The sequence below is a fragment of the Anopheles bellator genome, chromosome 1 (genome assembly GCF_943735745.2).
Source record: "Anopheles bellator chromosome 1, idAnoBellAS_SP24_06.2, whole genome shotgun sequence".
NCBI lineage: Eukaryota > Metazoa > Arthropoda > Insecta > Diptera > Culicidae > Anopheles > Anopheles bellator.
In genome coordinates this window covers 18,616,712-18,644,662 of record NC_071285.1, presented here as the reverse complement: position 1 = coordinate 18,644,662, position 27,951 = coordinate 18,616,712, and the positions used below count along the sequence as shown (strand labels likewise).

Below are 27,951 nucleotides of genomic sequence, written 5' to 3'. Positions count from 1 at the left end.
AAGACCAAAATAATGCACGGTCATAAAAGGGAGAGAAAGAAAGAGGTATCCGACATCCGTATCAAAAACATAGCTATCGAAGCGATTCATTTTACAATGTTTACACATTTTAAGTAACAACTAACCTCCAATTCAGGGAGTTCCTTCGTCTACGTCTGAGTAGGCAGCCAAAGAGGTTCTACTCGATAAAACTATCCTCTGCTTCTCCACTACCTAGTAAGGTGTTGAAAATTAATACTTGGTTGAGCCAATTACTCATAAGCCTGCCTTTCGCTCGGGTGATAAATCCAAAAACGAGACCCTAAACAGGAAGCGAGTGTGACGGTGAAAGTGTGGCAGTAGTACCATCACTACCTGGGTGGTGAGGATATGTTGAAGAATAATATTAGATGCCTTCCTGTGCATCGGTGATCTCTCCCCGGCACGGAACACCACTATCGATTGCCGTACTGTGCCCCAGGCTGATGCTCTCGAAGTGTTTCCATAACCTCTACGTTCATGCGTAGCGCAGTCGGCGAAGAGCCTACCGGCACGGAAAGCGTTCTCACGAAGGCACCGCCACCACCGGGAACTCCACCGGGACCGCCAGCAGCACCGAACAACGGTTCGGTACGTTCCGTACGTCCGGCACCACGATCAACGCCCTCTGCCGAGTACTCGGCAAAGTGAGAGTTAGGTGAACGAGCCCACACGTTCGTTCTGGCCGATTGTGACCGGCGCGGACTGAACGGTTGCGAAAAGATGGCTTTGGCACAGACCCGCCTGCCTCCGTGCCATTTGCGGACGAGATACTTCATCCGTTCGATCGCTACCACAACCGTCACAATCGAGCGGAACGATTTGCGACGGGGGCGCGCCGAAGAGTCCAGCGAACGGGGCCCACTAGCTAACGCAAGCACCTCCAGCTGACCAGGAGGCAGCTGTGCGTTCAGTAAGGCCAGTGCCCGAGCTTCGTTTTCCTCGTACGTCGTCAGGACGATCTGCAGGTAGCGTTTCTGGTGTACCAGTGCTTTCCGGTGGCTTTCCGAGCGGAGGTACTTGCCGAAGAGGTGGTTCGCCCGTTCCTCCAGGTCCTCTCGCTGATAGTGATGCCCGTGGGTGTGTCCGTTGTAGCGCTCCAGCTCCTGAATGCGCATCTGCAGTGCCCGCCGCTCTTCCATCATGAACCGGAGCGATTCCGCTTGCTGGTGGTTTTCACGCGCATTCGCTTCCAGCATGCGGTTAAGATCTTTCAGCTTGTTAATGAACTCTTCGGGGACGACCGAATTGCTTGGGTTTTGAGCGTTCAGTGAGTTTTCACGTGAAAGAGCCTCCGTCAGCTGGGCTTCTCGCGTGCGCCTTCGATCTACCTCCGTACGGAGGCTGACCACCGTGTCACGGAGTTGGTTCCGTTCGAACTCTACACCCTCCAGACGAAGCTTCAGTTCCTGGTACTCGAGTGAGTTCTGGCCCGAGGTACGATCGCGGCGTGCGGATCGAAGCGCTTCTGCTTCCTGCAAGGCCCCGATTCGCTTTTCCAAACTGTCGATCTCTTTGTGTGCTAGCTCGAGCTTTTCCTGCTCGTGGTCGAGCTCCAGTTCGAGCGATTCCTTTTCCTTCGCGACGCGGTTCAACTCCCGCTTCACCTGCTCACCGTGCTCGGTACGATCGGTAATCTCCTTTTCGAACCGCTCCCGTTCGCGCTCCAACACCCGCTGCAGATCGGCCGTCCGTTCGCGTTCGCGGGTGTTTTGCGCCGTAAGGAACTTTAGTTCCGCTTCGTACCGCGCCACCATTTCCGCCTCGAATTCGTTGCTACGGTTCAGGCGCCGTTGCGGAGACTCTTGTGGCGATTTGCCCTTCATCAGCAGATAGTTATCGAACGACTTTGTCCGCTGCAACCCACCCACCATCCGCGACAGACGCTCGTTTTTCGTTTTCTCCTCCTCCAGCAAACGCTGGAGGGTACTCTCGTTCGCCAGTGCTGCCTCTAGCCGGATGCGCATTGTTTCAATGATATCCGCATCCTGCTGTTGGATGGTGGTCGAGTTTGCTTTCTCCGTCTCCAGCAGCTCCTGCATCTTTTTGCCCCGGTCCAATTCCTGTTTCAGCTTCTGCCGTAATTCGTCCAGCTCGGACGGCTTTCGGGAAGCGGTCTTCCGTCCTACAGTTCGCTCCTCACGGCCATCGTCCGAGTTTACGTCATCACTCTCAATCGCCTTCAGGATGCTGGAATCGAGCTGAGCCGAATAATTTAGCTCTTTTTCCAGCTGCTCCGCAATTTCCTCCACCGAGAACGGTTTCGGGCTGGACGAGTTGTCGCTGCGCTGCAGCTGAGCTCGCAATCGATCGACTTCCGCCTGCAACTGCACACTACGACCCTTCTCCTCGCGCAGCGCCCCACTAAGTGCCACGTTCTTCTCCTGCATCTTCTCTTGGATGGTTGACAGCGTTTCGTGCAGACTGTTCCCATCGTCACCGATCTGCCGGATAACCATGTCCTTCTCCTTCAGCATCGTCCGCAAATCTTCCACCTCCCGCTGGCAACCGCTCAGATCGATCTTAACCCGCTCGAGGGCGAGCATCTTCTCCGTCAGCAGCACCTTCGTATCCTGTAACTCCTCCTCCAGCTTGACACAATTCTGTTTCAGCGCCTGCACGTACGACGTGTTTGAAGTCAGGGAGCTGCTACTGCGTGCTATCTCATTCTTCAACCGGTTGATGTCCTCCGTTAGGAAGCGATTGTCCTCGTTCAAGATCTCAATCTCGTGTAGCCGATCCTTGTAGTTGCCTTGCACGATCTTCAACTCCGTCTCCTTGGCGTCGAATGAGCGCAATTGCTCGAGATACTTCTCCTCGTTTTTGCTATAGTTTAGCAGATCTTTCTCCAGCTTCGCCATCAGCTCGTCCTTGTGGCCGATGGTTTTGTTGAGCGATTCGATCTGTTGGCGCAGTGTGTCTATTTCCAGCTTCTGGCGTTGCTGTTCCGCCCGCAGTACGGATGACTCTTTCGTTACACTTTCCATTTCCAACCGAACTTGCTCGTGTCCGGCCCTAGCTTCGTTGAGTTCGATCTCTTTGTGGTGCAACTGGTCAAGAGCTACCCTCAGATCGGCATCCTTCTGCTGCATGTCGCGGGTCTGCTGGTCAAGTTGCTGCAGTTCCAATTTCACCTTCTCCACTTCATCCCGAAGCTCTCGCTTCTCCTGCATCAGATCGTCGTAGAGTTTGTTCCGGGCCGCCAACTCCACCTGCAGATCAGCTATCTGTTCGATCTTCTCTTGCAGCTCAGCCTTCAAGCGTTCCGTTACTTCGTTCTTTTCGTGCACAACCCTATCTAGGCTTAATTTTAACGACTCCACTTCTCCCTCCAGGCGCACCTTCTCTTCCTCGGTCAGCGAACCAACCGCCGTTTCTTTCGAACTTCGCTCATTGACGTCAGCGTTATCATCGTCGAAGATTTCCTCGACAACCGCACGCTGTACGCGGAGCAGGGGCCGTGGAGCGACTCCGGCTCCACCAACGGCACCGAAAAACATCAACGATGGTGCTGCCGGGGCTGACTGACGCTGGGCAGCGAGCTGGGGCGATTCTGCTTCGACAAGCGAAAAGTTTATCTGGCGCGGGATGCACTCTGGCGTCGGTGCACTGCTTCGTGTTTGGTCCGGAAGCCGTGGAACTGCCGAACACACGTCGTGAAAGAAGTTCGAGCGCAACGGAATCGAGTTCATCATCGTCGAATCGGGCCCGCCGCTGAGAAAAACACCGCCATCGGCCAGCAGCGGGATGGATGGCTGTTTGGAATGATTCGGATGCATCGAGGCACCAGAGTCCTGCGCAGCCGAACAGGGGGCGCAAAAGGTAAATGAAACGAAAAGAAAAACAAAACAAAGTTAAAACAAACAAAGTTTAAGTGAAACATTGCCGGATTACAAATAAGTAGCCACGTGTCGGTAACGCTATGATTTGGTTGTTTCAGCTCAACTACATACAAAAGACCTTACCAATGGAACGCCTCGATCATAAAGAAAAAAAAACTACAAAAAATTAAGTTTTCAAACTCATTGGGATGATTTGTAAGGAGTCTCAACAAACAGAAGAAATTGGCAGCGGCAAGACTACAGAGTAAATAATTGATCAGTACATTACAAGGGAAGGAGAATTATGGAACACCAACGAATAAATCAACAGTAGAAACTAATAAACGGTCGAACTGCATTGGTTCGATGAATCGGGATTTATTCGAACAGTGCTTGTAGCAAAATACTTCCCAACCTACAATGGTCGTATGACAATCAGATGGGGCTCTATCCGACAGCTACCGAGTAGTGAGTGCATACAACAAGCTACAGAAAATTCCACCGAAAGCGACCAATGCGTGGGATGGCCAGATACCAGAGATAAAAATAATAAACTGAAAGTTCGTGGAAGCGCTTCGCATAAAATCAGTGCTCCACCCGAAACATAACCTTTATCGTGAGTGTAACGAAGTCGGTCAGGAACATCTGCGCATCGACATCCGGGTGAAGGGCCAAATACGATGAACACGAACAAAACGGAACAGTGTTAGTGGGGGGGAGGCGCACACACACACACAGATAACCCTTTGCTCACACAATCGTTAGGACTCTGTTCGCAAAAGCACGGCCACTTACCATTGGAATACTGTGCGCTGCCAAGATGCCTCCCATTGTACTCTGTTCCGGGATCCGTCGCATCACCATATCGGATTCGTCGTAATCCGTTATTGAAACAACATCGCTCAGCGTTCGGCCACCGTCGTCGTCCTTCGTCCCGATTGACGGCTCGTGGGGGGCGGTCGGGCCCCGAGCTACGGACTGCAGTTGACTCAAGCGCTCCTTCAGCTGATCGATTTCCTCGTTCTTGTCAGCCAGCATCGTTTCCATCAGGTCCGGCAGGGCGGCCTTGCTGATCATTTCGTTCTTGATGCGATCCTTCAGCAGGCGTACCTCTTCCTCCCGTGTGCGCAACTCCGCCTCGAGCCGCTTCTCATGCTCACCCCGATCGCCGTGGTCCTGACTCATCGCCAATTCCTTTTCCTGTCTTGCGATCGCCTGCTGGCTGTTGTCGAGAAACTGCTTCAGATTCACGATCTGTTTGTCGCGCGACTGGAGCGTCTCCTTCAGATTGTGCAGCTCGTTCTGCAGATCGTGAACTTTCACCGTGAGCTGCGAGGTACCCTGGCGATGCAGCTCTTCCGCCCGTAGCCGTTGCTCATCCAGCTTGGTTTGCAGTGACGAAATCTTTAGCGATTGCTCGGACATTTTCTCTTGCAGTACATCGCGTTCGTGCTGCAGTTCCTGTGGGAGAGGCAGAACAGACACCGGAGAATGAAATATCGTTCAACACCGAATTCTGTTGGCAGCACAAAGAAAGTGGGTCACAGGCCGTGTGTAAACATTAAATGCCTGTGGTACGAGGTTTCGGCTCCCCTCAACGTTCCCCATCGCAATCGTGTAGACGCAACGAATCGACTTCCGAAAACCGAAATTAATGTTGATCGCATAAAAACTCTAAAGAAGGGGAGGATTGGTTATTTTTACACCGAAATATTCCGGGTTCCCATGAGATCCAGTCAAGAACATAAACAAAGTTTTGACCGTCCCACAACGATGCTCAGCCCGGCATAAAAAAACCCAGCGAACATACTTTTGATTAACATTCCAAACAGGCACGGCTGCAACCAAGGCACGGTGGTTCGAACGACGAGTTGCAGCAGCATCGCATGCAAACGAACCGCGTGGTGGTCAGGATGTCGATAGATGACGATTCCGTTCTTCCGATATTCGATGCCGAACTCGAGACGAGAAAGCACAGCGTTCTACAATGTTGCTGCACCGCATTGCCCTAGACATGGTAAGATTTGCAAGTAACGAGAGCTCTCGTATCGTTTACCGGATAAACCACAAGTGGCACTCATAACTAACTCCTGGAGCTTGTACCATCATCTTGAAGAAATGCCTTTGCCAACAAGAGACACGTGTTCTGGGAAAGTCCTTTCCACAGTAAATTGACTTTGTCGATTCTGGATCGATAGATGTTCTATGCAGCTGTGTTCGTACGTATTTTGCAGTGGCATTACTCCAGGAAACCACTTGACATTGACTTTGATTAACTTCAGGCTACATCATAATGGGCCAAAGCGCACTCAAATAATCCTGCTTTACACAGCGAACATAAAGGACACAGGACATTAATTGTCGCAGCAACAGGCAATTACAAGGATTACCAGTTGCGGCAATCCATTCGAGCAATTCATTAGGCACCCTCGCACCATCACGCGGCACCCATCGACCGACATTAAAGAATTGTTACCTCACAGCTTCAAGGTACACCACAAAAGCATCTAATCAACGCTGAGCATATCTTAATCAGTGGTTGGTGCCGCAAAGTTAGCAGCAAGACCACGGCGGACTTGTGGGACACGATCCTCTAGGAGATATTCAGTATACGTTACCTCTTGCGACCTCCGCCAAAGCCGCAGCAATCAAAAGCCGACAGGCATGTGATTTTAATCAACGAAATAGGTGTCACCGCGTTCATCAGCCCACCCATACCCGGTCGGCCGGCCTCTCTTTTGTGTTCCGCTAATTGGATTGCTCGCCGGAAGCGAAACATTTTTGGGGCGTCACCGTTATCATCAACATCGGCTCTAAGATGGTAAACCCACGGAAACGTCCTTCGGGCCCATTGAAATCGTCATTGGTGCGGCGCCTCCATCGCGGCGGATGACCGAATGCCGAATACTTACACCGAAAGGTTCCACCGACGGGAGGACCTTCCTAAAACCGGCGTCACCGGCCACGGTCGTCTCCACGCCACTGTCTCCACTGATGCTGCTACCGTTGCTCCGTCTACTGCTGCCTTCGACGGGGCTCGTGCTACTACTGCTGCTGCTGCTACCGGCGGTAAACATCGAATACCCGCGGGCTTCCAGAAGACACCGAAACACAAGACACTCCCCGGGTCGGGCTATTTTTAGGGCAAACAACAATTGCCTCGCCTCACCGCTAAGCTGTATAAATACTTATGTATTTATGTTTTCCTCCCGATCACTGCCACCGATACCACGACACAGCATTGAGAATCGTCCTTAGGTGGCCCCACCCCGGTGATGTCCGTATGGTTCCGTCCGCGCGCGTTATGCTCTCGCCGGAATGGGGTGCCCCACTGTTTTCGTTACGACTTTCGCTGGTTCCTTCTGCACCCTGTTACTGGCCACTTTTCTAATGTGTATCATTCATCCGTTTGTATCTTCCACGAACAACGAGCAACCGGGTTTCTCGTTGCTCGATTTCTCTGGAAAGATTATTCCACTTAATATTTCTTGTTATTTTTCCCACCTTCCGTACGGTGCAGGGACCAACCGTCCGGGTCCGGCGGACCATCAAATGAATTTTCTTTCATCGCCTTTCGTACGTATCGTTTTGACAGCATACGGAAGGGGGCCTTTGGGGATTTTCTCGCCATCGCAGCATCGCTCGGTGAAAGCGAGCGAACGGCGCTCGGAATGCCGACACTGGTTTGGAGCAACGAGAGAAAGCAACACTTGGGGCTGTGGCACGGGACACGTGATTTGCATTTCACATTCACGCAAAAGTCTCCTGTGTAACTACCGTGCGTTCCATTGACAGCTCCGCTACCCGGAGACCAACCGAACCGGAACTAACCGGGTGTCCTAGCCAGTCTGTTTTGCCCGGTCAACTCCAGACGCTCCCCGATAAACCTGGAGTGGCAATCCTACAACAATATTATGGAAATGGTGTAAGTCGCATAAATGCGCACAACCATTGCACCGACCTACCGCTTTGAAACGGTCGATGAAAAGTGAACCGAAGGCATGGGAACGCTTGAGCAACAACGCCGCTCTATCCGTTTGTAACAGACCCGGGATGTCTGACTGCGATCGTACAGACGAGATCAACAAATGGACCCCTCACTGAGAACCGTCCCAAAACCTCTGTTTTCATTACATCTCACGGAAGCGGCTCATAAATGAAGTGCGCTTCGGGGAATGAAAAATGGGGGAAAACCATTTATTTAGGATTTTGGAACAGAAGGGTCGCCAACGCGGTGCACATACTACCGAGGGGAGTTGGCCACAAACCAACCAAACAAGAACCCGATCCGCCCGGAACGAGCACACGCGTCATCACATTGGCCAGATTCGAAACCACCATCAAGTTAAGCATCACACAAACACACATGACGTCGGATGGTCGGAAATAAGCGCCCATCATTGACGTACGCCGCTAGGAGGAGCGCGCGTGCACCGGTATCTATCGTCACACTGCAAAAACCAAGATTAATTAAGTCCACTACTCTCGGTCGGTCTAAAAGCACGCAGAGGACTATCTTGTGGAGTATCGCTCACGATCTCCCGAAATATCGATAACATCACGCATCCGGCTACGTCACGCGCGATATAGATTCGACTTCCGCTCCGACTTTTAACATTACGTTTTAACCGCGCTTTTGATAGATCGTACACTATTAGAAAAATAATACTCGTTGGACGATCGTACGGCCGGCACACGAAACGTTCCCCGGTTTATGGGCACTAAACGCGAACTGAGTGGATCTGCTGCTCCGGAGTGCATCGGAACCCTCGCGAGACCGGCAAACATGGTGGCCAGGAGAACCGCTCAGCGACTGCGCAACGCAACCGTTTATTGATTAACAAAGAGAGTGCAAGTAGGAAGGCATATAGAATTGAGAAGAGAGAGAGAGAGAAAGATGTGAACTGTAGTAATTGCTTCCGTTCATTTCCGTAGTCCTACGAGGTCCGCGATCGCGCGTTCTCACTTTCTCCGAGCATCTCATAAAGACGAGAGCATCATACGCACTCGAAGCATCATCATCGCCGTCCATACACCGTGGATCTCCAACCACACTGCCGCGTAAGAGCAGACACCGCCCGCCGGGCCGGGTGGTTTATGAATAGAAATGGATCAAGTGTGGAGAATTGAGGTTAAGTTATTCCGGACAACGATCGGTTGAGCGGCGGCGCGCGTTGAGTGCGTGCGACATCCACCCAAGAAGCGCTCACTTCTGGTGATGAAGTGAAAATGTATTTTGAAGTACCGCAGACGAATCTCGCGATCGGATTTGAAGGATCGGTTGAACACGATGCCACGGCAATGAAGTGGACCATCACAACGAAATTCCCCAATGTCACACCAGCACGATGACCCCTGCCGGTGAACTTTCGGAAGATGACGAGTTGTTGCCACGTTTCATAACGATGTTACTCACGACTGCCATTGACAGCTCCGGACAAGGCGGGGTTTAGAGCGTGAATTATGCTGTTTACACTTCCCGCAACATACGTTTGAGCATGGCACAGACCTCGAGCAAAGTGTGCTCGACCACACACTGGGACGAAGAATTTGGTCCGGTCAGCTATCATCTAACAACTAGGGCCCCAAACAAAGTGCGATGCCATCGCCGAGGAGTACAAAACTGCGGTGTCTAAAAATAACGAAATTCAAGGTCCAGCTTATCGACGGATCCGTAGACGAACGACGTGGACGAAACGTGCCAAAAATCCTATCCTCACCAGGAATGGCACCACGCAGCAACATGGCCATGGCAACAATACAGAGAACTATTCAATTCGAAAGTGGCGTGAGAAGCATTTCATCCCTCATCGTGCTCATAAATGGCCCGGTTCAGAGACCGCAGCCACAGGACTTTGGTGCGCGAGTGTGTAGAGTGTTTAAAATACAGTCCACTGATCTGGGGCGCACTTTCTCGTGGCGCAGCGGGAACATCATCAGCAACAACTGATCAATGTTTATCAATTTACAGACTCCCTGCCATCGTGAAGCGAAGGTACACAAACAATCCGTCATCCTGTGCCAATATTTATCGTCATAAAATGTTGATGGAAGCGTTTGTTGGGTTTTCCGCAAGAAACAAGAACCACCAACAAAATAAAGAAAGGAACAAAAACAAAACTCTTAGTCCACTTACCGCGTAGCCCGCTCTAATGTTGGTAATCTGCATCTCGAGATCGTTGATCCTTTTGATGGCCACATCTTCGATCCGCGAGTGGCGATGGAGCTTATCGAAAATGCGTTGCACTTCATCGACCGGTAGCGGCGTTACCGCAGGTTTATCTCCTGCCGTTCCGTCGTCGGTGCCGCCACCATCACTTTCCGCTGCTGCAACCGTGCCTGCCGCCGTCGACCTCCTCTTGCGATGTAACGGACTGTCCTGGTTGACCGATATGTCCTCCGACGGGCTACTGCATCCGAGTGATGCCCCCGATGTGGAGTTTAGCGTTTCGAGATTTTTCGTCTTACGCTCTAACGTTTCCTCAATGTCACGTAGCTGCACGGTGAGCGCCTCCAGGACGATGCTGTGCTCGGCCGACGGTTGCCGCTGGCGCAGTTCGTCCTCCAGTTTGGCGATCTTCTCCTCGTACCCCCGGACAGCGACGTCCGCCTTGATGCTCTCCATTTCCTGGTGCAACGATTCGTTCTGTTGATTCTGCACATCGATGTACTTTTCGAGTTCCTGTGGGAGTCCAACAAAAAGCGGTCGTTGGGGCTGGCTTAGTTTCACGGACAGTACGTAGAACGCAGATACCTACCTTCACTTTCAACTCCAGCACGTGCTCGTTAATTGCCTTGCTCTCAATCTGTGTCTCGAGCTCGGCGATAATTTCTCGCAGCGTGAAGCCCTTGTCGATGGAATCCTTCAGGTCTCCCTCCATCTTTCGCACCCTCTCGTCCCGCTCAGCGATCAATACGGTCAGCTCCTTCACCTGCAGCTCCACCGATTCCAGCTGTTGGGGCAACAACAATCGCATCGATATCACACCCCCCAAGGGCGTACACGCGCGACGTGATTATTATAAGTTAGTGCATGTTGTACCGCAACTTCTCGGGTCGTCGTTCCCTGTCCTTTTTCGAATATGCAAAGCCGACCGCGTTGTGCGACTTAAAAGCTACCGTCGGCAGCATAACGTGGCACTCTACTGGTGTGTTTATACAACAATCGTGAGCTCTACTTCTTCCCATCACATTCTCAATGGCACAACAACAACGTATTCGATTCTTGTCCGCTTTTGCTACACGAGCCAAAGGACGTCGCACGACGCACAAAATGCAAACTTGAGCTATAACCTATCAGTTGGGGGTCGTACATCCTAAGGTCGTGGCCACGCTACTGGAAATGGAAAAGTGGAAAATGAATGCGAAATGACAGATGAATGAGCGGCATGAATAGATGGAGATGCAGTAGATTTAGTCCAGCCGACGGACCAACACAACGGCTGCCAAGCCGGCGCTTCGTTGCCAAGACGAAGTCTACTGCTCTAATAGATTCTGGTGAATTTGAGTGGTTAATGGTTCCATTCCGTCCATTGCTACTGATGCGATACGAAAGAGCGCACTTAATGTTTCAGCGAACCTTTTCTAGTCGAAATCTTGTACTGTGTAAATCATACGCAAAAACAGAAATTATAGCAGCAAAAAAAATTAATAGTGAAACGAAATCCTTCAACCCGTGTTGATCGACTATTGCTCAGGAGTAAACAGTAAAAGAAGGATTCTAAGCTTCAAACCAATTATCATTTCATCCCAATCACCAATCGTCAGCAGCAATGCTGGAAAGCAATTTCCGCTCTTCTTCTGCCCGTGGCTGTTCATTTAGTTTTCATTTCCGATATTCCAACAGCGCCGCTGCTCTACCGGTTCTGCGTTTTATGATTTCAGTGAGCATACAATTCAGAGTCAATAGTATATCCAGCAATTAAATTAAAATTAATTCAACGAGATCCGCCACAGAAGCCAGCGTGTTTACAATTTTCCAGAACATTGTCTGTACCATTGAGAATGTGTCCAATACCGTGTATACTAATACTTATTGAAGCGTTCTTAAATTTAAAATTTTATCAGTCAGTATCGATCGTAATTAAAAATGTGGTTTCCGTTTCTTAACGAAAAGCACATCTATTAACAAAATACGCTAAACACTCTACACTATTTCTGGTTGACCCAAACTTATGAAACTAGTTTTAAACACTACACTTACTTTTGCAACTAGGGCTTCGTTTTCTTTGGCAAATCTACAGCTGCTCATACATCCATCCTAGTTTAGTGGAAAAGTGCCCGCGTGTACCCCGTCGTCCACAACAATAGCAACACAACACCCGGGGACACAACACGAGAGAAATCAAAAGTGTAAAGAAACAAAAGAAATACATAATAATACAAACCAAGTAATGGAAAAGGGAAATTTATAATACACCAACATAGGAAAGAGTCCCAAAAATCAATTACCCGGAAAAGAATTTTCCCATGAATTAATTGATAATTGAAATATAACGGTATAAAATATGAAGGATATGCGAATATTACGTTGTTTTTCGCATGTTAGGGGCATTTAATGATTTCCCACGTCCGTCAAGATTGTGTGGTACACGATAATTCCATTAGTGGCCCCGACGTTTAACGCAAGTTTAGAGTTTTATTGCGAATCGCGAAACATATGCAAAACGTTACCATAAACCGTATAGATGGAATTCGCAGAGGTGCACCGAACGCGTGAATTGTGAGTCAATACGTGAGTGCGGTGTAAGCAAGCGTAGTGAGAAAGAAAGAGAGAAAGAGAGAAATACAAAATGTACAGAGTGTGTTCAACACGTTAGTAATGTAACCCACTACAAGTGAAACGGCAAAAGTGGGCCCTGTTCCTACGGAAACTGCGGTGCCGGTAGTCATAAGAAAGTGCGTAGCGGTGCAGCCGTGGCGCGCCCCTTGCGGTGGATCCGACGTCTGCATCGGTCACGTTTTTATTGATTGTCAATTGTGAAAGCATATTGTATATCTCTACATGTGAAACCAATTTGTTGTTCCACTGCGGCTAAGCAGACGCAGCCAACCCAGCAGGGCGTGCTTAGGGCACGGACTGGTATCAGACAATATGACGAAAGCTTTTCGGACGAAGCAGGAGCACAAGGAACCACGCAAAAAACGGCTACCGGTACACCAGCCCTCCCCAAAAGGATGCCCACGGCCAACCAAAGCACACACTTACCTCTTTGGTAGCTCGCTCAAAGTTCACCTTGTCCTTCTCCTTTTCGCGCATCACACTCCTCAGGCGGTCGATTTCCTTCACGAACTCGTCACGTTCCTGCTCACGTTCGGCTGCCTGATCTTCGAGGAACTGTCTGGTAGCTTTAAGCTGTTTATCGGCAGCCTCAATCTGCGACCGGCGACGATAGTGGGTTGGAGTCCGGCAGCCGTAGAGAGAGAGCGAGCGAGCGGAATAGCGTCGACGTCAATCAGATCGGCCCGGCGACGATTGCGATGCGTTCGATCGATTTTCCATCGGAATATATTTTTGTTTTGTAGTTGTCCAATGTCCAATTCATGTAAGCCACACCACAACACCAAGCCAGCAGGAATTCGCACACAAACAGGACGGTAAAGCACAATACAGCGGGCACGGAGAAGAAAAGGATGAGATTGAATGGTAAAGAAAATGTTTGGTCACATTCGCAATAAGGACGAAGCATAAGGATGGTCGGTGAAAACGGAAGCGAACAAAGAAAAACACATCATCCCGGTGATAAGCTTGTTTCGGGAAAAACACGCAGAACAGTCTGTTGGCATAAACGCCCATCCTAGAGTTGCCCGGGAACCAGGAAATGGTGAGCAGAAGAAAGTAAATCCACAAGACTCCGCCGGCCGGTGCGGAAAGGTTACTTAATGTCGGCCAGGAGGAATAAATTAGAGAGCGCGAACGAGCGTTTGGCGAGAGGGCGCGGAAAAACACGCTGTCATTGCTTGGTTGCCATCATTAGCGCCGGTCGGTCGAGATTTTATACTCACTTCCGGGCGAAAAACGCAAAAACACTGAAGATGCCAAACAACCCAAGCAACTTTAGGTTTGGTGTGGATTCCACTCGCCCGGACCTTAGCTCCGGGGGGCACTGTTATCATCCGGCGTCGACCGGCGCGCCGAACCGTGACACGTTGTCGCTACATTTTCATCGCAAACACCGTTTGACACTCTTCCATTACACTCCAGTAAATGATTATAAAATGGTCGCCCGCCGTTCAAAGCGTGCTCGAAAAACTCGGAACTCTATATGGGGCAACGATACGGTTGCGCCGCTTGCGAACCGGTGGTGACATTTCTGGGTCACGAGCCATTACAACAGACCGGTAAAATGTAATCTTTTTTCGTTAAATTTTAGCCACTGACGTACGATAGTTTTCCCTTCAAGTGAGCTGTCGTTGTCTTTTCATGTAATACTGGTCCTACCTGCAGTTGAAGGTCCATCCGGTCGCGCTTGCCATCCTCCATGTAACGTTCTCCTTCGCGACAAAAGTCTTCCACCATCTGCACCAGCACCGAGTGACCCTCGATCGTTTGCTCGGCAGTTTGATCGGCGGTACTGCTGAGCATCGCTTTGGCCCGCTCCTGTAGCTCGACGAACGTGTTGTTCACGCGCTTGGCCGTCGGCAGCAGGGCGTTGGTGCCGTAACCCTCGCTAAACTCAACCCGCTGGCTGTTGAGCTCTAGTAGGTGTTGCTTTGTTTCCGACAGCTCGCTCACCAAGCTACTCTGCTTGCTACGCGCTTCGGCCAGTTCGTGTTCTAGTACCTTTCTCTCGTCCTCGGATTTCAGCAACCGATTCTTAAGTTCGTGCAGTTGCAGATTAAGCTCTCCCATTACTTGCAAGCCGGCGAGATCGATCGGCAAACTGAGGCTTCCGTTAACGGCTGCCGGTGGCACCGTTTCATGCGCCACCGCTTGACGACCGATATTCGCATCCAGTGACCGAGTACTTTCCAGCTTCACCGGTTGCTGTACGTTACCTCGCTTTAGGCCATCTTCCTCCTCGCAGCTGTCGCCCTTCTCACAGATCACATCCGACGGAGGCGCGACTTCTTCAGGGGCGCTCTTCTTCAACCGCTCCGACAGTGCCAGCAGGCTCAGTGCTTCCGCTTTCAGCCGTTCGAGACATTCCTCCAGATTGAGCGACACATTTTCCGGCTCGTCACCTTCGCGCTGCTTCGTCGTCACGTACTCCACCAGTGACGGATCATCGATGATCGATATGATGCCCGAAACATCGGGGGCAAACTTTAGCACTCTACACGACGATAAAACCGAAACGTCGGTAAGGTTGAACTCAGTTGCGGTGGTTGAATCGTCGAGCAGCAGCTGACTATCATCGGCGGTTGCATTGGCTGCCAGAGAAACGTTCTGTCGGTGGCGTTGCAGCTCCTCGAGCACGGTCGCGTTGAGATCTTCTTCGCAAATGGAAAAACACTTTGCCAAACTGCCCAGCACGTTGCGTAGCGTCGACGAGAGCTCGCGCAGGTTATCACGCTCGTTGATGATTTTGTCCAGACCACGCGTCGAGTCGAAGGTGGTATGACGCTTCAGCTTCCGCTGCAGCTGCTTCTCGAAATCGTTCTTCATGCGGGCCATCTGGCGGAGGGAAGGATAATGGACGGTACATTACTTCTAGGCTCGCGATTCTATCGTTTTCAAGTCAGAGCAACTACACACCTCTTCCTCATGTTTGAGTTGCAGTTGGGCGACTTCTAGCTGGCTTTTGGCCGTGAACTTTTCCCGCAGCAAGACCAGCTCCGGAGGCCAGTGGCTGTCTTCGAATGATGTGTCTGACAGTAGAGCCTGCAAGTGTAAACGAGCAACAAAATAGTTTTTAAATGATCCTTTAACTCCACGTTTTTGATATTTTCGCTGCAGAAAGAAAGGTGCCTCTTCAACTGATATCAGATATAAATGATTAAACTGGAGCTTTCTATGGAAGTGAACGCATGCTAGATGCTAAGAATTACAATGGAAGGAATGGATCTTTTCAATGGCGATGGCCGACATAAGCTAAACGCGAACATAACAACGTTAACCCTATTCTATGGCGCAGAAGATTATGTAAACATTAGCCCGCGCATCAGAAGTAATTCCCTAACAACTGCCCGGCCGACCACGTGGCGTCCGTAGCGATGGCGGAGTCTGGGATGCACGATAGTGATCAAAACAAATACGATACAATTGAGTACGAACCATAACCGAAAGGGGTTGCTTGCCCTTGCCATACTCAGCGCAACGATGGACGGACAGAGCTGTGGCCACAACGCAGGGCATTGCGCTTGATTCACAATACGACGGCAACATTCGTTAGCCGCGGAGTATGTGGCGCTCGATGACCCGATGTTTTGAAACAAGAACCATTACCATCACCGAACGATGTAAACAGTCGCATAAACATCAGCAAAGTCGGGTGCACTAAAGTCGTCAGGACCGGATCTAAGACAGAGATTTGCGGGCTTGGCCCTTTAACCCATCTTAATTGAACCCATTTGACAATTTCACAATTTTTAGAAGAACGAATTCTTATACTCCGTTTTCCCGATTCCAATTTCTAAGTTCAATTTCGTGCGTTGGAGCGGATTAGAGTGGAGTAGACACACTCAACACAATAAAAACACCACACACGCACACACACAATCAGTTCCGAACCTTGGCATGGGACGGTAATTTCAATCAAAACAAAATCCCGCAGGCTGTCCGCGCCTGAAATCCGACCGAAATGAAACCCAACAGCTGCGGTGGTGCGGCAGCCTCCGTCTCTGACAATCCATTTCCAAATTGGACCAAATTATCTATCCCTTCGAAAAGGTTCCCCTTCGAACGAAACCCCCCCACTGAAAACCCAATGCGTCGGCTGCATTTCCTCGAAAGCATCCATTGATCTGTATCACATGTTGCCCGTATGTTGGCCGGGATAAAATGGAAAAGCCCGTTCGCTGGACGATGCTGGGGAATGTAGATGTGGCGAACGCTCGGGAGTGAAACTGCATCCCCGAGAGTGCGTGCAGCAGTGCGAGTGATGGGACCGTCTTTCGAAGAATGAACACAACCGAGTACTGAGAGGCATGCTACCCGCTAAATTTAGCCTGCAGCTTGACGGCGGCAAGCATCAGCAGCAGCATCAGCAGCAGCATCAGCAGCAGCATCATCCCAACATTAGCAGCATAGGAGCATCCCGGGTCCGTTGTGCTCCGCAAAAGATCACAGCCCATCGGATGGTAAGGGGGGGAGCTGCTACCGAACGTCCGGAAGACGCATTTGATGCTGTTCAAGAGTGCTCCGCTCCAACAGGCTAATGCCGTCGTGACATGGACTGTCGGAAGGGCTAAAAGCGAAAAACAACTCGCGACCGCACGTGATCCTCGGCTTGCACTGGCATTTGACGAGGTACCGCACATTTCATCCGTGTCGCATTAATCCCCGCTTCAGACGCGTTCTTTATGATCTCTCTTCTGTCGCGCCGTTGCTGTGGCAAATTATGTTGCCCACTCTGGTGGCGTGGCGTGCTGACGTCGCGATTCTGTAGCACTCGCACAGCCTCACGGTGTATCACACGGAAAATAAACCACAATCCACATCCGCTGGAAAGTGACGAATGATCCAGAGATCCATATTAATGTAAACAAATGCAGAGAGAAAATAAATAATTCAAAATAATCGAAACACAAAACCAGAAACTACGTTTCGGTGGTAGCGAAGGTTACCGAATGTGCTGACGTCTGAGACGCGATGATGAACCAACATTGAACCGTGTAGCCTCTCGTTTGAGTTTAACATCAAAATGAAATACTTGATGCTCGCTTCGCCAATTTGGGACCGTTAATGGAAAGCCGTTCAAGTGGATTCCCGGTAAAAATCGCTGCCAAGTAGTGCTGCGTCGTTGTGAATTTTGACGGAGATTCAAAATCGATCCTGATTGATCGGCTTAATGGCTTTCTTCTCGATGCGATGAAAGTAATTGTAACGCTATTTTTATATCGTTCCCCCAGTACAACGACTCTATTTCCGCCCGAAGCGAGACTTCCGGCCGACCGCCCACCGGAAGCATCTTTCCGTGACGCAGAAGGTTCGAAAGTTCTCCGCATTCTGGAGGTGTTTCATTACGCGCCGACTTGTTGTCACTTTGTCCTACCCTCATTAATACTAATTTCACGTCGCTACGTACATCGCACCATATTTCGTGGTGACAGATTTGGGCCAAATCATCCGGCCCGGGCGGGAAAATAGAACGACGGAAGTGTAGCTTCAATTACGGGACATGCTCCCCGAAAACCGCTCCATTCTCAATTGAACAGCACGAATATCGAGATGTCAGCATTTATGTTCGTCACCAGGCAGGCAAGAGGGAGTTGTTTATCCTCCGGGGCTTCCTGGAGATCTTTAACGATACCCCAGGGACCCCAGCGTGATTTGCTGCCTTGAAGCCGTTGGTCTTGAAATCCGATCAGGGTTAAAGTGAAACTCTTACCGCGCTCTTTTTAATGATTCTGCCCAACCAACGATTAACTTGCTTGGCAGGGCCCCAAAAATCCGGAAGGAACGGTGAAAAAACCGTCGCGAGCAAAGAACGATTCACAGAGAAATGTTGTTCTAGACCATCCCTTGACTGGGTTCTACCAAACATTTCGGTTCCTATCGCTCAAATCCAACAACACCCGAGACCCATATGACGTCACGGTCGTCTGCAATGGTCGCCACATGACGACACAATAATGATTTCGCCGCGCTCTTGCGTGCTGGGAACGGGACACGAACTGATAAATAGCAAAGTGTGCCTTAAGAGCAATATTCAAGCGTGGCCGATAACTCCCAAGCCCTCTCGGCTTTTACTTGCCTTTACTGTTCCGTCACCAAATGCACGCGTTGCGTCTTCGAGCGGCACACGCTTTATTTGCAAACAGACCACAAATTCTATTAATATCGCGGGCTGACCCTTCCCAAATGCGTGCGCTCACTGTGACCGGCCAGACACGCGAAATCCACCACGACCACACGTACTGACGATGACTTTCTGATTTTTGAATATCCCGCGCGAAATACCAGCACCCAGAGGAGACACCTAGTCTCCAGACTAAGGTTGCGGTTTGATAAAAGATCAAACACTCACAAAGTTTCACTCGGTTTTCGGTACCATCCGTCAACACCTGCAAAAGTCCATCCACTGTTCACTCAATTTTCAGCTTCTTTTTATCACACTCTAAAGGGTGGCCACATTATTATTAAACAGTGATCACCATGATAAGCACCAGCGCACGTGCTCTGGGGTTCATTGAACATTCACTGAACGTGCGGAACGGGAGCCTAAGGCAGACTTCACCGCACGAAGCGTACGCACTCTGACCGCTTTGATTAAAATTCAAAACCCAACTGTCGGTTGGGTTCCTCCGCATTCAGAGCGGTCCTCTTCCCTCGGATGCGGTCTAAAAATACGAACCCCTAGCGGCTTGCGATCCCCTACCCGTGCGACTGCGTGTGCTACTTGAGTGGCCACGAACGGCTCAATCGCAACACACACAGCCAAAGCTGAGTGCCACACAAAGGGGTCATTTATGAGCCAGTGTGAATAGGGAAGACACACCATCAAATCAACAGATGACTATGTTGGAACGAGATTCATTTCATTGTGACGGAAATGGTCTGGAGTCTGGACCATACACACAAATTTAACGATTAGAATGGAAAAAAACTCGAAAGTGCTTTAATGTGTAACATCGTCACTGATTCAACAGTGTTTCGAGCTCAGCCAACACTAAACCAGTTAGCACGCCTGATATGAAAGTTAATCCTTTCTTATCACTACCAAGGTTCCGCAAAAATATGACCTGTCCATTGTTGCTGTTTGGCCCGAACGAGCCACAATCCAGCATAACTGATAGCGGCCGTTTCGCACGGTCTGATGAATCATTCCGTTATCAGTATGTCTTTAACCGTTTCCATTCGTTCAAAATGTCATTTTCAATGAATTTCCGCCAGAGGGAGCTGAACTGAACTGTTAGTTGCACACAACGCAGCGATTTGTTGCATGCAATTCGTAACCGGAAGTCCACAAACTTACCTGTATCTGAACTTCTAGCTCCTTGAGAACATCCTGTCGGGCCAGGGCCACCTGTTCCTGAAGGCGTCGCTCGTACCCGACAATGATTTCCTGCAGATCCGCCTCTGATCCACCAAGCGCGTTGGCGGCGGGTGTTAGCGTGGACAGTTGCTCCACGATGGTGGTGTTAGTAGCGGATGAGTTAGCGGTTAGCTCTGCGCCACCGATCGTGGCGGCCACCGGCAGCGATAGTTCCGCCGGAAGATTGGTTAGCAATGGTGAGCAGTGCTCCGGTCGTGTATGGGGAGTGATGGTGGTGAAGGTGGGTTCCGTTTGATTAGACTATAAGATGGTAAGAAGAAAGAACCACGCGGCCACAGGTTACTTACAAACTTCCACACGAACGTTTAATGAGCATTCCGGTGCATGCAAATGGCCTTTTCCAAGGCACCGTGCATTAGGGTGATTGGAAAGAAAGAAACGTACCACTATTTGTTTCTCCTGTTCCGCCGTCTCGTACGCTCGCAGCTTCTCGTGCAGGTTCGCAAACAATCGCTCGTGGTGCCGCTTTATCTCCTTGATTTTGTGCTGATAAAACTCCCGCAACTCATCAGTTGAAAGATGGCGATGCTACGGGGCAAGGGGGAACGTAAAGCAGATTAATGACTCAGACCCCTCGGCAGAAATCTGGATGGGAGCTTACCTCAGGTTCTTCCACTATTTCCACGACCAGGACCTCTTCACCACCTGCATCGGCCGCATCGATCGTCGTCGGTGTTATCTTGCGGTGCGTGGGACTTAGGAAGATATCGTCCTTGTGCTTGCGCCGGGGGCTCGTGTGCTTCGACTGGTAGCCACCGTTCTCTTCCGGAAACTCTTCTGCACCGGAAATTTCCGATGCCGTATCGTCGTTCGATAATCGGCGGCTCTGCTGCGAAAATACCTCCTCCGAGTAGTGCTTCTCCAGCTCCACCACCTTCTTCTCGAAGTACGTACGCAGGTCGGCCATTTCCTGCGTGTGGCGCGCCTCCAGCTCCTTCCGCAGCTCGTCGATCGCAATCGATCCCGCCTTGACGCTGCCCAGCATCTGCCGCAACCGATTCGTTTCCTGTTCCCGCTCTGCCCGCTCCAGCTGCACCTGTTCCCGGAGCACCCGGTGCTCGCTTTCGTCCGCTTCCCGGGCCTTCTCTAGCTCTTGGCGCAGAAATTCGTCCAGCTTCGTTTGCACCATGTTGAACAGTCGAACCTCCTCCGGCGACAGGTAGCGCCGGAACTGATCAAGCTGCTTGGAGATTTTCAGTGGAATGTGCATGGGGTTAAGATCCGGGATGTCGCACGGGTGTAGATTCATCTCGAAAGCTCGCTCCGACGGTGGCCGATCATCATTGTAAGCCTCGGGAAAGTCGGACATTCCGCCGTCTTCGGTTTCGCTCACCAAATCGATCGAGATCTCCGATATCCGCTGGCCACTGGTGCTCTCGTGGTCAGGGCGCACGCCAGCCCACTGTGTTTTCAGTTTCACGCTCTCCACCGCGTCCGACAGTTGCTTCTTCAGTTGGACCACCTCCGTCGTCAACCGCTCTCCGTCCGCCTGCAGTTGATTGCGTTCCGTGAGCGACTCCCGCAGCTTATCCGCCAGCAACTGGATCCACTGATTACGCTCCAGGATCTTCCCGTGCAGATCCTTCTCCAGCACGCTGGCCGCTTCCAGCTCGCCCGGCACCGGCCGGTACTCGGTGGAGTTGGTCGTGGTCAGGCTAACCGATTCGCTGTTGTTCGAACGGCACTGCTGCTCACGCAGTAACGAATCCGCTCGACTGCCGTCCTTGTAAGACTCCCTCCGCGTGTACGCCTCCAACAACACGTCCTTCGTGGTGACCAGTTCCTGCAGCTTCCGGATTTCATTCTCCATCGTTTGAAACATCTTCACACTCACGACGCTCTCGAACTCAAACCCGCCACCGCCGCCACTCTCGGGAATGTTCTCCTTATTGTCCTCGTCTATGTCGATTGTGCTGCCGAGCAGTTTCTCCTCCAGAATCGTGCGCATCTCTTTGCCTCTCTCCAGGACGGCGGTCAACGGAACCGCCATCACCTCACGCCGTTCGTCATCCGTGCTTCCCAATTCCCGCTCGACGGTGTGTTCCGATTCTTCCGAAATGTCCTCGAGCGCTTCCTTCGACTCGACCGTCACCCGCTCCATCTGTTTCGTGTGTCCTTCCCCAGCGCTTCGCTTCTCACTTCCATCCACTTTATGCTCCACAAGCGTCTCGCCCCCCTGGGCCTTGACCTCGTCGAACGATTTGCTCGTGGACAGAATCTTTTCCCGCAAATCGTCCGACACGACACTTGCGCCGGAAGACGAAGAGCTGGGTTCCCCGGCCGGTGAGCCCTGGTTCGAACCGAGCTTTATCGGGCCAAGACTGGCGAAACCCCGGACGGTATCACTGGTACCGGCCATCATCGGCCGTGTTCCCATTTCCTCCACACTGCGACTGCGTCCCTCTGCAGTAAGCTTCATCTTCACAACGCCGCCGCCGGAGCCACTGTCCGCCTCGAACTCCACACTTCCCACCCGTTCACTTTCCGTGTCCCTAGCGAGATCCGAAATGTCATTCGTCGTGTTCAAACTAGTGTCCTCCTGACTGTCGTGAGCTCCACTGTCGGCCATCATGAGACCGTCAACCTTCCGATTGGCGCGCGAGCGTTGCCGGAACGTATTCAAGTTTAACTTCAAGTCGTTTATCAGTACGTCGTCCTCTTGAAGCGGCGAAAGTTCCTTCGCCGGATGCGAAGATCCTTTGCCGATTTCCAGTGGCGCCACACGCGACTGCGCTCTGCCTCCACTTTGGCTCACTTTCACCGATCCTTCCGAGTACACTGATTCGATATCGTTCAGCACCTGATCGATGGAGTATTCATCGTCATCATCATCTGCAACATCCTCATCCCGATCAGCACTTCCACCACTTCGATGATCACCGCCGCCCGATGCCGGCTGAAAGTGTGCTGCAATTTCGCCTCCCGACAGTTGCAAACGGTCGATATCGAACAGCCCGTCACCGGGCGTTGCCGACGACGAACCGCGCCTCGGAAGTAAATCTTCGTCGCCGCCGATCTCAAACAACTGACGCTTCCGTTCGTTCGCTTGACCACCGACCGCTGGGGCGTGCAATCGATTTAATGGCGCTACTTCTACGCCTTCCGATACGCTACTGTCACTGATTTCCGGCTCGCCATGGACGGCGCTACGCACGCTGCTGCTTCCACCGCCTTCGTCTTCGTCATCGTCGGCCGGCACCACTATTTCTTCCATAATCTCTAAACTGTCATCATGATGATTGTCGTTCGCGCTCAGACTGTCGGTGGGGTCGCCCGGTGTCGCACTGGCACTACTCACACTGCTCAGATCCTCTCCGCTGCCACCGAGGATTTCGTCCTCCTCGAGCCGGAACCGTACCGACGATTCCGTGCGGCTGGACGGAGATTTACTGGACTGAACCACAGCCGGACTGCGGCTGTCGCTGCTGTTCGAACCGCTGTTTGCCTGGGACCGTGTGCCACCTGCGCCAACCGGAAGGTCCTTCTATGTGGTCAGTAGAACGAACAGAAAGAATGAGTTAGGAATTTGCTAAGAATGCGCCAAACCACGCCTGCAGGAGCGTAAGGTCAACCGTAGCGTGGTTCGTAAATTTAGAACCAAATATACGACCAACCACAGGATAGTATCAGCCAGCCAGCATTTTTACGTACATTAAAACTTTGGTTTCATTCGTTTAATTTCAAGTCATGTTTTTTGGGCACAACAAGAAGTTTAAAATGTGGCCAATATCGCGTGTTTCGTTGGTCGATGGATTAATTATAGAAATAAGAATCATCCTCATGATTTATCAGTAAAAGAGAACAACAATACAGCAACCAGGGAGAGAAACTATCGGGTCATAATTTGAAACTAATTAAAGACCCCATATTTGGGTCACAAGAGCATCTCTCTTTACTGCGTTCCGTCCACAAATCGGAAAGCGAGGTTTACCATCAACAAATAAAACCCCATAAAACCCAAAACACACACCACACCTGTCATCAACCGGCGGATCGGTGTCATGCAATCCGGAAAAGGCACCAGTTCTCCTTCCAAAGGCCATTATCCTTACAACGCGTTTAACCTTTACTTTGTTAACTTTTGCGATTCGCGTGCCTCAACTGTTGGATTCCTTCACTGTGGCCTCGTTTCGATTTGGCCACTAAACGAACTTCCCGTGGATAACCGGTGGCGATTTTTCAACCTCGGCCCCGGGCCCAGGGTTTGTTAAATCGATGAACCGTTCGCCCGCCCGATCGTGAAACAAAGACAAATCCCTTTCAAACTTAGTGCTCTCCATTCACTACCTATCCAGTGCAGGGTCCTGAAGGGCACCGGGAACGAAACGAAGGGCAGAATACGATACGAATTCGGGTGCCTAATCGATGATAATTGGCCCATTAGTAGAGATAAACTCAATGTTCGAGCTCTGTGCGCTCTTTACAACGAATCGCATAATTTAAGCAAAAAACGGGCTGCACTTAACAAACTGAAGTAACTTCAGCGAAAACACGTGTAACATCGGAAAGCCTTATTCGTTATGATACCAATCCCATTCGCTGTTGAGTGTAATCGGATCTCCGCGACGGAACACGAAAACTTCAAATCGAAGCAAAAACAAACTTCAACAACACATTGCCCAACACGTGTTTCCACTACCGGCCCCAAGCGCCACAATTGAAAAACGCGCGCATTCCACCACACATTCCCCTCTTTCCCTCTGGGCCGAGCCTCTTCCTGCAGCACCGTTTTCCGGCGCGTGTTACACTTCCAAGGCGCATATTTTCGTGTTTTGTTTTTCGCAAACAAACACTAACTTTAAACACACTCTGCCCCCGAGAGCCTTAGTTAAATTTAGAACTCGGCGTATCTCAAATCGCACAGGTACCCGAGAGAGCCCACGTCAGGGGCTTTTAACCGACACGCAGCACCGCGCACCGCAATCGGCGAATGCAAGCGGCGGAATGGTTAACTTTTATTCGTCGGTTCCCTGGGCGTGCGACTTCGTATCTGTTGCATAAGGGAACTGATACTTGGCCCTGGTCGGGGCACCAGCCAGCATAACGCAGTTGCACAGTTGTTTTAAGCCTCGTTGTAGAACGGAATCAGTTCCATCCGGCATCTTCGGCGCTTGAAGACACAATTTGTCAACACCCACCGAAAGCCACTGATCACGCGGAAGCAATTAATCGACCGAAATCCGGGGCGACCCGGGGTGTGACTCACCCGGCGGAACGTGCACACGTGCAAAGACCACTCAGGGCTGCTTTCTTCACGAAATTCGCCGCCAAACTGAGCAGACGGACGAAGAATCGGAATCGGGAATCTCCGCGCGTGTGTGTCGCGGTCGGGTTTCTCGATGGAGCGCGATTGCCATCGGCCACCGAACGCGCGGTGTTGCGCCGAATTGAAGACACGTCGGTTGTTTGTTTGAGGTTTTCTTGTTATGTTTTTGCATCCTATTGTCGATCTGTCTCAAGCCATGTGCCACTTAGGACACGAATCACGAGCCGAGTCGAGGAGCCGGGCCGTTACGAGCCACAGGCTGTTCAATCATCGTTCGCTCTTCAATAGAATGAAGGAGATATCATGGCCCGTTAAGCCAGAAACACTAGTAAAATAAGTTATTTAAAAGAAATCCTACCCCGTATGGTGAAAATAAATGGAAACCGAAAACCACCAAAAGCATGAAATTTAAAACAGTTTTTTTCGAGTACCAACTAAAACCCTAATGGCTTCCCAGCTTCCGACTGTGTCTACCTTTATGGCCCACAAGTGTAGTGCCACTGCGGGCCACGCTTCGTTTGATGAATGAAAACGATCTCCCCCGTCACCGTAAGACGCACACGCGGGAGCCATTTATTTTTACCGCTACTTCATAAATACGATCAACTTGAGAGGTAGCGATCAGCGTCGGAAGTGTAGATCTTTAATTTCTCCCCCCAAAAACAGACGCCCAATCGAAGCCACAAACAAGAAAATATGCCGCCGTCGGCCGAAGCTATTAATCTTCCATTAGGAATTCTTCGAATCGATCAAGCGTCCACGAGGTGGTGTGTCCTTCTTGAGGGACACTTGCATTCCACCTCCCGGCAGTGCACCTCCAGCCGGTGACCCGGAAAACCGCGCGGAACGTTGTCGTCGCAGGATTGCGCCTATTTATAGAGCAACACACCAGACACCGCACCGCCTTAGATGATGACGCCCGTCTCGCGGTTGTATCGCATTTCCAGCTGGCGGCACTATTTTGTGGCCCATTAGAACCGCATACGTTCGGAGCATGATATGCTCGTTACGGTTTCCCCCGCAACCCGAACAGGCGCGGTGTCGATTGGCGTGCTTTTTGACAAAAATTAAAACCGAACCAGACTGAACCGACGGCGTCGTCAGCGAGCCAGCCAGCAAACCGATGGAGCGGATCGGTTTCATAAATCACACACCAAACAGCCACCCAACGACCCTCACGGTGGGTAACAAATGCTTTTCTAATGGCCGGTCGCGTGTCCCACGAAGCGGAGCACAACGATCGTCACACCCAACGGTCGAACGCCGCATGCGACAGTCAATTTTCGACCGCCTATCGACTTTGTGCGTTGCCTATTCCCGGTCCAAACCGATTTCGTATTGAATGTGCATGCTGAGGAGGAACTTCAAATGATGTATTCCCATGCTGTGTTATGTTCATCTGGCGCGCAAAACTTAGCGCCTGTTCAAGTTTCTTTTCTCTCCAGGTCGGAAGCGGACTAATGCATCGTTGTTTATTTACTTGTTTAACAGGTTTCCCGCTTGATGGGGAAATGTAAAAACTCCGGTTGCGGGTAGCCGCAAGTGATGTTTCGGGTACAAAGTATTCCAAGTATGTTTGTTTCCCATGTGTTGGCTCCCGTTCGCGGTCACATCTGTAGACGATCGAGGAACGTAGGTTCCAATCGAGGGAAGCTTAGGGGGAAAATCCGACTCAGGAGTGAGAAGCGTAGATCGGTTTTTCACAGCGCGTTTGACACTCGAACATAATTAGTGTAATGCGAACGAGCATTCTTTCGTCGCTGGCGGATGTCGGTGATGAAGGGAACCGTCGTTTCTTGTGTTTCCTGTCCGTTGCTCGTGTCTCACACCGGATATGTCGATAGAGGACATTGCAAAGCATCGAATGGTGGGACATTCCCGACAGTTTCCTTCGGGTTGATGGGTTTTTTGATAGGTTCACACACGATTGTCAGCATTTCTTGCGGCATTCTTCCGATCCGTGTCATTCAAAGAGTGATGAACAATAAATTTTAAATGCCGCGTCGACCATCACCGACCGTTGGCCGCATACAAGACTGGACAGACTGGCGCGTTTGCGATGTGTGTTGCCGAAGGGAATGCAGAATAAAAATCAGGTTAAAGATACCCTGAAAGTAGCTGACCAGTAGCTTCCTATCTAATCCTTTATCCAACTTTTTTCTTTCACATCACCCGTAGGTGGCCGTAATTAAAGAGTCGCTTATGTAGAGAAATACAAAAGTAAACGGATGTTGTCCATTTCTTCAGATATCCGCCGAACCGGAACCACTTTCTATTAATCGGCAACGGAACACATTCGCAGCATCGCCACAGCATCGACTTTCCGTTACCCAGGCAACCGATGGTAGGCACGAACAGATTGTCCGCAAAATTCGTCGCCAAACGGTGGCCACACCGATCGGCCGCGGGTTAGTGACTGTTCCGTTTCGTACGCACTATTCCGAAACGGCCCCAAAAATAGAACCGTGCTCTAGTTTGCCACACAACCCGGTCGGTCGGCCCCATTGCAAATGGCTTGCGATTGCTTCATACGATGCAGTGTCTGAATCCAAAACGAGAGCCCACCGCTGGGGCCAAAACGCTAGATACGAGGTGCTCTACGACCGAAATTTACCTTCTCATCGGACGCCGCCGTTCGTCTTCCGCTAGGCGGAAGTTTGAGGGGGTTCAACTTTAACCGATTCAT

General features: G+C 50.8%; 1 protein-coding gene across 1 annotated transcript; it reads right to left on the bottom strand.

Moving 5' to 3' along the window:
- Window positions 1-369: 369 nt before the first annotated feature.
- On the bottom strand, window positions 370-27,951 carry LOC131215162 (A-kinase anchor protein 9). Its single transcript, XM_058209547.1, has 13 exons — window positions 27,880-27,951; window positions 20,601-23,483; window positions 20,384-20,527; window positions 19,919-20,239; window positions 15,538-15,663; window positions 14,281-15,456; window positions 13,048-13,215; window positions 12,043-12,099; window positions 10,598-10,792; window positions 9,976-10,521; window positions 4,635-5,300; window positions 4,449-4,484; window positions 370-3,812 (listed from the first exon to the last, which is right to left on the bottom strand). Exons 1-13 carry the CDS (start codon window positions 27,949-27,951, stop codon window positions 435-437), a joined length of 9,768 nt encoding a protein of 3,255 aa, XP_058065530.1. The 3' UTR covers window positions 370-434.